Raw genomic sequence first — 12703 nt, 5'->3', positions numbered from 1 at the left:
ATAGCATTAGCCACAGTTACCCACAGAGTGTATACATTTAGAAAGCACTGGTTTAAATATATAACTCTAGACAAGTCCAGCAGTTATGGGGCAGATAGAGGAAGATTCCAGAAGCAGACCAAGTCACTCCTATTATCTCTTCCATAACTGAGAAGTCAAGGGAGTAAATTTAAAAGAATGGGAGTGGTCAGCTGTATCCATTGCAACTGAGAGAACTTTTAAGATAAAGTCTGAAGAATCTCCATTGTTTGGCACGGAAGGGCTGGGCTTCTGGAGGCAAATGTTGGAAGAACTGTCACATGATTTACTTTGTGTCCCTGCCAGAGGGTAGAACCAGGCTCAGGGTGGCAGCAGAAGTTAGACCATCTTATAGAGATATGAAAAGGAATTTTTTCCTTGGGTAAGAGCTTACCTGTAAAGCTTCTTAACTCTTCTGGATATCTAAGATTCTACTATGCTAGCTAGAATCAAGGTTGTCCAACTTTGAATAATTGGCAAGAGGGCTTGAATGATAGGATTTTTTGCTCCACTCTTAGGGTCTTTCCTTAGTTAGAAGTGGTAACATCTTCAAGTTGGATACTCTGAATTGTTAGGCAAGCCATTTTAGGTGCCCTAAGGAACATGCACCCTTTCATATGTACACACTCAGCCAAAGCAGCAGTGTATAAATAACCTATACTCATCTAGTTAGCATTTCACGTTGCTTTTTGACTCTTAATTCAAACTGAACATTAATATAAGAAGTTTTGATAATAACCCATGAACTTCATCCTTTTTAGAAGGTATTGTAGCTTTCTTCCTGTAGTGTAACCATAGCAACTGACAAGGAACAGAGAAAGAAAGCTTTCACACATGCTGTGCTAATTAATCCTGTCCTACAGTTTTCCTTCAGCCGGAGGATGCAGTTTAATAAATTTTGCATAGTGAGCGTGTTTTGATGCATGAACTGTATAAATACATAGCAATATCTTTACTAAATATATTTATTTAAAAATGCAGTTGTATATTTCTACTTCAAGGTGTACTTTTTTTTTCTTTTGAGTCATTGTTTTAATAATGTGCTCCCTCCCTGAAAAGTTTTGGCATTTATTTATCTTTTTAACTGAACAGAAATATTTTTGGGGTAAAAACCTTTTGTTTAACAATATACAGGACACTCTCTACAAGATTGTTTTAATTGACTCTATTAAAGTGAGATGTGAGAGTTTTTCTCAAGTGATACAGAAGAATATCTTAAAAATATAATAACATGCTTCAATATGACACATTTACATGCAAACCACTTTAAGAAACTGTCTTAACACATTGAAGAGTTAGATATTGAAAACTCATTTTCATTGTTGATTTGGGAAGCTGTGTGACCCATGTGAATGGAGTTTGGGCAGTCCTTGACTGAAACATGAGATGGAGAAAAATAATGTAGATGAAGAGCTTTTTCTGTTTATATTTTTCATAAATATTTAATCAGTTTTACAAACTTATATTCAGAGTGGGCATAACTGACCTGAAGTCACATATCATTATTTAGATTTATACTATTTCTAGGTAATTTTGAGGTCTGGTTCTCCCTTTAAAACTGGGGGTATCTGGGCTTCCCTGGTGGCGCAGTGGTTGAGAGTCTGCCTGCCGATGCAGGGGACACGGGTTCGTGCCCCGGTCTGGGAAGATGCCACGTGCCATGGAGCGGCTGGGCCCGTGAGCCATGGCCGCTGAGCCTGCGCGTCCGGAGCCTGTGCTCCGCAACGGGAGAGGCCACTGCAGTGAGAGGTCCACATACCGCAAAAAAAATATATATATATACTGGGGGTATCACAATTTTCTGTAACCAGTCTGGTCTTCTGAGCTGTCAAAGAAAATCTCATATTCTTAAATTCTCCTATCCCTCTGGCCTAGCTTCCTGTCAACAGGGACTTGGCAAAACCAAGGGAATCTAGCCTGAATGTTTTTGGCATCCCATTTGCCTTGACAACAGCATATGGAACGAGTCAGAACCTACTTAAGGACTTGTGCTTATTAGCTCTTTAGTCTGTATAGAAACATGCTCATTTGAGGAACTAAACTTTTTGATGAGATTACTAAACTCTGGAAACACTTTACCACCCTGACTGTTTTATCTGTTGTTCAGTTTTGCCTGCTTTGAGGTAGGATAAAACCTTGCAGAGAAAAGGAGTAGAGGTTACTATGGAAATCTGTTATCAGAAATAGTTATTCTATTCATGTGCAGAAAAGTTAGGGGCAGTACATGTGTAGGTATGTTTGTGTGTGTATAATCTGTATATTTTAATATGGAATACTTATAAACATTAGTCAATTTATAATATGCCATTGTGTTGTTATAAAAGCTGCATGGTAGGAAAAATTGAGTTATTGTAACCATAGTTGAACTAATTAGAAATTCATCTTCTCACCAGATGCTCTATTAATTTTAACATTTACATATAATACAGTAAAGGGAATACCAAGTGTTTAATAAACTGAGAAAAGTTATGTTCCTAAGTACTACATAAAAATTTAAATAATCAAAACATTAAAATAAATATGTTATGGTAGGTTCACTGTAAAAATGTTTATTCGCTTTGAGCATCACAGTGATAAATAATACTTTACACTTGTCATAATGAACATACTCAGATAGAAAGCTATCACACATTTTTTCTCTTAAAAAAATAGTATCTATAGATTTTGTGTTTTTTAAAGGAATTATGTATTAATTGTAGAAAACTTGGAAAAAACTCAGAAAAACTTATTAAATTAAAAAACCAGGGCTTCCCTGGTGGTGCAGTGGTTGAGAGTCCACCTGCCGATGCAGGGGACACGGGTTCGTGCCCCGGTCCGGGAAGATCCCACATGCCGCGGAGCGGCTGGGCCCGTGAGCCATAGCCGCTGAGCCTGCGCGTCCAGAGCCTGTGCTCCGCAACGGGAGAGGCCACAACAGTGAGAGGCCCGCGTACCGCAAAAAAAAAAAAAAACAGATAATCTTGTATTCCAGAACTAACCACTAAGGTTATTCAAATATATTTTCCACCAGTCTTTTTTCAGTGCATAAATATTTATGGTTGTGAGGTCAAACTGCATGTAATTTATCACTTAACATTTTATTGTGACCACTTTCCCAATTTTTAAACATTCTTAGAAAACAATTTAATTTATTATATGGTATCTCATCATTTCCACATACCAGATTTATTTAACGGTTCCTTTATAATTATTTTTTATGTGGTTTTCGAATGAACCTCCCGAATAAGCATTTCTTAGTGAGTGTTTGACAGAACCCTGAAACCAAAAGAAGTTTTGGAAAAACCCTTTGAGAAAAGAGTCATATTCTTATCTTTCAGATTCACCGTACACATTAGAAAAATTAAGGGCACTGAGAAGTCTCACATTACGGAAACCTGTTTTACTTTTTAAACCATCTTTTCTCAAAGGTATTTGACCTTGGGACTTTTCCATATCACACTTATTTGTAACTCTCAGAACTAAAGTACCATGAGACATTCTTTGTTAAGTCCAGGAGATTTCCAAGCTTCTGTATAGTATCAAATAGTTTATGAATTGTTTACTCTCCTGGGATACTTTTTTTTTAGATTCTTGGTGCTATATTAGGAAATATAAATGATTTATTGGTTATTAGCATGTATTTGAAACAGGTAGACCACAATAATGCTTTCCCCAACCTTTCCAGTAACCTTGACATTGCATTCGTGATTCTGTATTATAATATCACCTTTGACCTTTTAAAACTGTGAACATTCAAATTTAAATTCCCTTGTTTTATTAATGCCTATTAAACTTCTTTATGTTTCATGTAACCCACAGGTCTTGCAAGAGCAAAATCCGTCCCTAGCCACACATACTCCAATGAAGTGGTTACCTTGTGGTACAGACCTCCAGATGTCCTCCTGGGCTCGACAGAATATTCCACCTGCCTTGACATGTGGTGAGAAATGGAAGCTTTACTCTAGCTAATTTATCTATAGTGCTTGGTCTGGGTCAAGCCTAGACAAACATCCTAACAGTCTGAATGAAGATTAATGGTGCTGGAGTGTTGGCCTGTGTGTGGCAATACCACTGGAGTTTTTGAAAACATAATTGGGAATGTTCCCTAATCAGGGACTCCCTTACAGATGGTGTCTGCTAATGGTTCTTGATGGACAGGGGCAGAGACATTTTTCTAGCTGTCAGTTTGGTGATTTTTCTCCCTAAGGGTCTTAGTTTGTAGATTTATTTTATAACAAGGAAGTGTATATCTCCAAACAGCAGCATAGGTTGGAAGTCGTAGGAGCATGTTTAAATTCACAACAGAAATCAGATAAGTGGTCTGAAAATTTTGATGTGACTGTAAGGTACTAAATTTGGTACAATATACCCCTGAAAACTGTTGGTACCAATTATCCAAAATGAAATTAAATGATTACTTTTTAAAAATATCAGAGTAAGTTTAATTTCAATAGAGTCACAGTTTTACACAATGGTTTAGCAAAACTTAAAATTCTATTATAGGAGGCCCAAAGAGTGGCAAGGTTTAATGTGTAATTATTATTAATGATAAACTACGATGAGTTTCCAGTCTAGTGTGATCTAAATCAAATAAGGGAATAACCTCCTTTTTAGCAATCAGAAAGGCTTAATAGTGAATGTTGAAAAGGTCATTTATTAATAGAAAAATCCCTTTTCTAGACTCACAATTGTGTTCAGAGTAAAACAGTTCACATAGCACATGGCTATTTGATAGCATGAATCATCTTCCATGAATGATGATGCCCTACATACAGAATTCAGCTACATGTTCACATAATATTTATGACCTCAATAAAGCTTCAGCATGTGTCATTTATCTTCTTGCCCTGTACTTACTTCACTGCTCTACCCTAGATAATCTTGACTTTTAGTAAATTAGGCTGTGATGAGGCTTGGCTTCTTCCCTGATATTTTTAATCCAAACTTCCTTCCTCCCTCCCTCCCTCCCTCCATCCCTCCCTCTCTCCCTCTCTTCCTTCCTTCCTTCCTTTCTTTTTGTCTGCGTTGGGTCTTCGTTGCTGCATGCGGACTTTCTCTAGTTGCAGCGAGCGGGGGCTACTCTTCATTGTGGTGCACAGGCTTCTCATTACGGTGGCTTCTCTTGTTGTAGAGCACAGGCTCTAGGCATGTAGGCTTCAGTAGCTGTGGCACGTGGGCTCAGTAGTTGTGACTCATGGGCTCTAGAGCACAGGCTCAGTAGTTGTGGTGCGTGGGCTTAGTTGCTCCGTGGCATGTGGGATCTTCTCAGACCAGGGCTTGAACCCATTTTGCCTGCATTGGCAGGCGGAATCTTAACCACTGTGCCACCAGGGAAGCCCTGATCCGAACGTTTTATGGAGAGAAAATAATCAAGTTCCTTGTGATGTAGGGTACAGTGTAGATTTACTTAATTTAGATTCCAACAACCCCTTAGGAATGGGATTTGGGCATCTGTAAAGCCACTGAAAATATATGCAACATTTTGTGTACACGTGGATATATTTATTTTTCTGTGCTGTAGATCTGTATGACTTATAGAGTGTTTTTCTCTACGTTTTGAGAATGGAAATTCTAGATTGTTTTTCAGTGAGGTCAGTTAAGGACTCTGCTAATAGAACATAGTTTGGAAATATTTGTGGCTTGGAGCCAGTTTTGTCTTAGTTGCTTGGCAGTGCAGTTAAGACTCTACCCTCAGAATGAGGAGAAGCTATTTTTTATACACTAGTGGCTAATTTTTCCCAAACCTTTGAAAGTGCTCTTTAAAGTACAGAGAACCGCGTGGATTGGGACTTGCTAATATGTCTGTTTGTGATATATAATGTTTGACTTCCAGTCTGTGCCTCTCCACTCGCCCTGCCCCCAACCTTTCTGTGACATGTATGTGCCTGTTGGTGTCCATTCTCTTAAGGAAGAAGGCTTGGTTGCTTTCTGCCAATTTGCTTTAAGCAGAGACATAATGAAGCATAAGAAGAAGATGGTTATTTAAGTGGAAGGGAGGAAAACTGATATAAAATAATAGACCCCAAATGCCCTTTTGTCTGCATGCCAATATTATTCATTGCCAAAAGCAAATAGTAAATGTGTTATGTTGGAGCAGTTTCCCATGCTTATTGGCTCTACATTTCTAAGCCCTAAAATCTGAGTTATGTCTGTGCTATGCCTGTCACTCTGAATCTGATTTCATTCCAAGCCATTTTCTTAAAACCATTTTGTTATTTTCCTATAAGTCAGGTAAAACGTATGTATTTTTCCAGTTAGAGAAACGTTCACAGGGCAATGATTTTTGCATAATTAGTGACCTTGATGCTGGGTATTCAGAGATCTAGAAATGGGACTATAATTGAGTCATGGCTCAGCTGCATCAAAGAGAAGTACAAATATTAACCCATAGACAGTAGCAGGGGGGCAGGTGGCAGTGGTTTCAGGCTATTTTTACAGTTCATTTACCATCCTGGGGCAGTGGGGTAGTAACTGAAAACTAAGGATCCCTACACAGTGTTACAATTTCCAGTTTTCTGTTTAAATAGCTTCGGGCAATAAAAATATTAATGAAGACACTTACTCATTAACATTGGCAGCAAGTGATGGAAGTCAGAGCTCTCCCTGTTATGATTTACTGCTCTAGGTCTCCAGCATGGTGGTGATGCATGAATAGTGTGTGATTTGAGAACTCATCAAGAAAGATAGCTTTATGGCACCTTTGCCTCCGTGAAGGAGGGTTTAAGCAGAGGAATCAAATTGGACTTTGTGTCATGTGTAGCTTCCCTTAATTCTTGGATTTTATAACTCTTTGAAAGTCAAGGCATAGGACATCATCTTTAAGCTTCTAAACCAAAAAGGCTTACCAAGTACTGAAAACCACATTAAGAGAAGTGCAAATGTGAAAAGGAGCTTATCTGTGTAGTTCCTCCCTTGTCAAGGAGTTCTGCTCTAGCTGTCGAGGTTATTGCTCTTAATAAGCCTTATATTCCTTTATAGAAGCTCATAGATGTGTTTAGAATGGCATTTGTTTTCTAAAGCAGAAGGTCACTTGGGATTATTTTAAGGGATTAATTTTTAGCATAGTGACTAAGTTAATCTGTAGCTAATAAATATCTCATCATCACGGTGCTTTTGGGGGGGCACAATATATAGTGATACCACCTTGTGTCAATTCCAGTGCTCCCCAACATGGTGTGTAAAGAATGATAGCATGTCAGTCTCTCCCTTTCATCATCTTTTTCAAAGCTAATTAACATATTAACTATGCTTGTCAAAATGTGGGGCAAATCATTTATAAATAAACCTGTCAAATGTAATGAGATTGCATATTAAATCACCCTTTTCTCTATAGCATCTCTGATTTAGGATTAAAATTAATTTATTTAACATTGTAGCAGCTGGGTGGTTAGAAAAAAATTTCCATACCGATCTTGATATATAGAAAAACGTCTGCATCAAAATTGATTTTGCATATATCAGAAAAGAAATTGCCTATTTATTGAGTATTATAAGGCCATTTAGCATTGCATTTTATTAAATAAGCCTAATCACCATACATACTGGCAATATAGAGTTCTGCCATCATCCTTAATGATCTCTCCTGAACCAAGGAAATTTATGTAATAAAATAAAGTCTCCTAAGGACTCAGGCTTGTTTACCAGTGTTTTAAGAGAAAGAATCATAAATCATCTTAAGCAATAGTAATAACAATGGTAACAATAATAGATACTTTTACTGAACACAAACTGTATTCTAAGTCCTCTTATGCATTTTAATTACTTACCTACTGTTCTATGATACAGTGAAAGAAAACAAAACCCAGGGAGACTAAATAAGAGAGTAAGGGTCATAGTTAGTAAATAGAGCTGACATTCAAACTCAGAGCTAACCTACTCCAAAGCCCTTTCTCCTTATAACATATTACATAATCTCTTAAGATGATTTATAAGCAATTGTTTTTTATTTTACTAGTAAAGTGATTCCAAAACACAAGTAAGTAAAATACCTCTTTGAGAATTCAGGTTATAATCTGAGTCATGTTGGATCCTTTGCATATTTCAAACAAAGTGGATGGCTTTACCTCTCACACAACAGCCTTGCAGACTGCTTTCTCTCCTCACATCAATAGTCTATATTATATAATTTTATTCAGGGTGGAGTTTTTTTGAAATAAACTTAAGACATGAATCGTTGGATTGAATACATTTTAATGAGACCAATATCTATACTGGCAAGTATTTTCACAATTTCTAACCATTACTCATTTACCGCTTCTGCTAAAACGAATGTGTCCATTTAAAAAAGAATGCTAGTAAAAAATGAGAATTTGAGTTCATGGGCTACATAAAATCATCTATCAACATTATTTACACATATTCGAATTAATCAGGTCATGAGACCAAGGGGGATTCAAATTAGTCACTCTCAAAAGTAACAACTCTTTAAGAGATCTTGAGAGCTGCTCAAATAATACATGATCCAAATGACTTGCCAGTGTAGCCACTGACAATGCAGTAGAACATGACAAAAGAACAGGGATAGTCAGAAGGGTGTCTGGGGGACAAAAGCTGAGCTCCTGGTGGCAGCGTACTTTCTGAACCACTCCCACTACTGAAGTCCCTTAAAATTGCGATGACCATAGAGTATATTGTCCATACCAGGATACTTTTTAGAGTTAATAGTAATTCTGCTAGGACAATAGGTGTAAAACAGGGATATAACTGTGACATGTGGTCCTCTTACTCATAAAGCACTGGAGAAATAATTTGCTAAATACTAGTAGTCAGAAGAGACAATGCATATGAGTGCTTAATACACACCGAAGGAGTGCTGGCTACAAACTATTCCTTGTGGAAAACTTCTGTTACATTGCTTTATAACAAATTGTCTCCAAAAGTATAGTTCTCTAATATTAGATTATTACGACATTATGGAGTGGCTGCCACAGTGCTGCATTTAGTGATGGCTTTGGAATGCTGAAGGGAACCTGTTCTCTTATACTATCAGAAGCTTAGCGTGGTTATAGTTATTACGTCCCATGTTGTTTATCAGTGTGTGTTTGTGAGAGAGAGTGTATGTGTGTTTTCAGTGGATGTGTTTGGTCACCTGTTAATGATGGGCTGGCTGAATCATAACATATAAAATGAGACATTGTATATGTAGTTTTCACTACTAAATATTTTTAAAACAAATAAAAATCCCCCCACTTGTATCAAAGTTGGCAAAGTAATTGGTCACCCACAACTGGTTTTTGGATTTTTTTTTTTTTTTTGGTGATACGTGGGCCTGTCACTCTTGTGGCCTCTCCCATTGCGGAGCACAGGCTGTGGACGCGCAGGCTCAGCGGCTATGGCTCACGGGCCCAGCCACTCGGCGGCATGTGGGATCTTCCCGGACCGGGGCACGAACCCGTGTCCCCTGCATCGGCAGGCGGACCCTCAACCACTGCACCACCAGGGAAGCCGTGGATAATATTTAAATAGCCAATCACAATGACTAAGTTTCATGATACTAAGATAGCCCTTGGTATACTTAGCTGCCTCACTGGTTCATAGCTGCAAGAGATGGATAAATGCGGAAATTCTTTAAGAAATATATGACTCCATAAATGTTGAAAATCGTGTTCTTATTCAGCTTTTGGAACATCAACCAGCCAAGCTAAATATTTTGTATTTCTATTAAAGTATACAATCCAAGGGTGCTATAGAATATATCAAAGAAATAAAAGCTGTTGTATTTGGTTTTAGGGAGATTCACATACTGTCTATGTCTGGAGATTTAGAGAGAAATGTCGGCCCAGGATGTTCTCATCTTACGTGCGAGTGTGTGTGTGCACACGTGCGTTTAATTTGGAAATATATGTTAGTACTCCAAGTTTGGAGAGCATTGGATGTTCACTAGTGCCTTTTATGTTTTACAAGTTGTGTATTTTTTCATGTAGCTATTGATTCTCTGATCAAGGTAACTAACAGTGGTTTGCTGTATAGAGGAGGCCATGTTATGGTAGAAAATACGTTGAAAGCCTAAATTAGGCTCTGCCACTCCTTACCTGTGTGAATTTAGTTGATCAGATCGCTTAACTATCCTTATCTTCAGTTTCCAAATCAGAAAATTTTAATAATTAAACCTATTTCAGATATAACTAGTTAGTAATAGCTGCCGCAGTAGTAACAATAACAAAAGTATTAGTAATCTCCTGCCTCACTCATTCTCATCCTCTAATCCTATTTCTCAGAAGTAACTACTACTTTCAACTCTTTTAGGATCTATCTCCACGTCTTAAATAATTGTTTATATTGCCATCTCTAAGTTACTATTTTAGACATTGCTACTAAGTAGGCGTATAGTAGACAAAGATTTAACTTTCTTCCATCAACCTTCCCCCAACTCCACCTTCATCTCATTCTCCCAATATATAATCTATATCACATTTTGAAATATTAATGTGTAAATATTAATATTATTCATGGTGAAGTTAAGTAGTATTCATGATTATGTATTCTTTCTTGTATAACCTTTGGTTTTTCCTGGACTTTATGATTGTCTCTGCTTTTTATTAGTTTAGTTGTCTTTGTCCCTACTGTTATTTATAGTCATAAAAGATCTGTCGATTATATATGGAAAATATTTTCCAAATGCTCAAACACATCAGCAAATCTGTCAATTCCATTTAATTTTCTTGACATCTCCCTCCCTCAACCTTTTCCTTGAAACTTTCCTCTCTCGGCTCTCTGATTTCTTGCCTTAGCACAGCTGATCATCTGTCATCTTAGGACTTCCGTTTCCCCCCTCTCCTGTTGTTGTAGGTCCTAAGCTAGTTGTTCTCTGTTTCCCTCCAAATCTGTTCTCTACCCTCTTCTTCCCTGCCCTGTGTCCTGGATGACTAACCCCTAGGGAATACATCCTCCAAGCTGCCTTGGCTACTGGTTCCAAATCGAGTTCAGGCAATGGAAAAGTATGAGGATTGAATATATTCATCCCTACTTCTTCCCTGCTTTAACCTATATTTCTCGGAATGGCTAACTACAGCTTCTGTGCGGAAGCACTTTTTCATGGCTCTAGCTGTCAGTAGATTTCCATAAGATTTGGCCTTTATGATCCTAGGGGCAATAATGGCTTTTAGGCTTTTTTGGCGGGGGTGGGGGGGTTTGGCTGTGCCACATGGCAACCTGGGTCCTCGGCAGTGAGAGTATGGAGTCCTATCCACTGGACCTCCAGGGAATTCCCGGCTTTTAGTTCTAAGGCAAGTAATGACTTCCTGCTGTTGCTAGCCTCTTGGTGTTTCAGTATGTCTTATTAGTTCTGTTACACCTCTGTAAGTAGTAAATTCATCAGAGTCTGTTCTGGGTTGGATACATTTTCCTTCTGACCTTTACTGATTATAGATTCCTTGTTTCCTGGATTCCTTGTCTTCCTCCTTTAGTTTCCTAAGAAAGAATGTGTTAGAAATATAAGTTTCAAACTCTTAGTTTTCTCAAAATGTCTTTATGCTGCTCCCACACATGATTGATAAACTTTGGTTGAGTATATAATGAGGGGGTTTTTTTCCCTCAGAATTTTGAATGTATTGCTTACTTTCTTTAGAGCTTCTAGTATTGCTACTGAAAAGTCTGATTCCATTCAGATTTGCAAGCATTTGTGTGCCTCATCATACTTTCTCCCTGGCAAGTATTAGGTTCTTATATCTGTCCCTGGTATTCTGAAATTGCTTGATAATGAGCTTTGATTGTATCTTTTTCTGTTGGTGCCAATTAGATACACAGACCAATTAAACACATTTTTTACTTAATTTCCCTTTTTTCAGCTCTGTGCCTCACTCTGCTCTCACCTTTTATCCTCAATTTGAGGACTTTTGGATTTAATTTCTCCAGAGGATAAACACTCAGTGTCCTGCTGGTGGGTTGGGGTGAGAGATGGTCAGAGAAGGCCTATGGGTCAATTGGTTTGTACAAACATTCAATCCTCCACCCTATTTCCAGTTGTCAGACTCACCTTTACACTTTCTAGAACTTACGTATTCCAAGTCGTGTGCCTTTTCTAAGTTGTTGTAGGTAAATAGTCTATAACTTGAGAAGTTGTAGCTGCTTATGGTCTGCCTAGATTGCTACACCTTTATCCACAACTTATGAAAAAAATTCTCTCTCATCTTCTTGTGTGTCCTCATCTATTTTATCCTTGTTTAAAATGTTATTCCTTAACTGACACTTCAGTCACTTTTGGGAGGGAGGGGGAGTTTGTGTACATTTTACCGAATGTCCTACTCTTGTTGATAATTTAATATTCGTGGCTTTACTTATGGACAGTTGACTGCTAAGGTTCTTGTCCTAGAGAAAATTGTGACTGCTTGGCCACAGATTTGAGTTGCAAGTCCTGATGGGTGGGAGCCAATCAACAGCATGGTGCAGGCAGGAGCATCTTGACTGCCAGCTTCTTAGTGTGGTTGTGGAAATTTATAATCCTTACCATTTAACTGTTAATGTAGTGAGGACAACTTTATTTATGAAAACAAATGTGAAAAGAAAGCCAAGCACTTTCTGATAAGCTAGTGCTGGAAAGGAATAGAATGTGAAATGATAGTTTTTTAAAAGATAAAAATTTTACATGAATTGAAAGAAGTGATTGCAGAAGGTAGTTCTCTGATCAATGGCAATGCGTGAATCCACCATGAGCTTACTATTAAAACAAGCAAAAGCAATCAGTGAAACTCTTTCAACAAATGTTCCA

At 37.8% G+C, this 12703-nt stretch overlaps 1 protein-coding gene across 6 annotated transcripts in view; it reads left to right on the top strand.

Annotated features, from left to right (window-relative positions):
• CDK14 (cyclin dependent kinase 14) overlaps positions 1-12703 on the top strand; it is a 591939-nt gene that overhangs the window by 357647 nt on the left and 221589 nt on the right. For all 6 annotated transcript variants that reach the window (XM_065884381.1, XM_065884384.1, XM_065884382.1 and 3 more), the window contains one exon: positions 3817-3937. In XM_065884381.1, the coding sequence (XP_065740453.1) occupies positions 3817-3937 (121 nt within the window). The remainder of the gene's footprint in view (positions 1-3816; positions 3938-12703) is intronic.

This window comes from Phocoena phocoena, chromosome 9, assembly GCF_963924675.1.
Source record: "Phocoena phocoena chromosome 9, mPhoPho1.1, whole genome shotgun sequence".
Classification (NCBI taxonomy): domain Eukaryota; kingdom Metazoa; phylum Chordata; class Mammalia; order Artiodactyla; family Phocoenidae; genus Phocoena; species Phocoena phocoena.
Note: the sequence above shows the minus strand (reverse complement) of the source record. Positions and strands in the feature narration are given on the sequence as shown.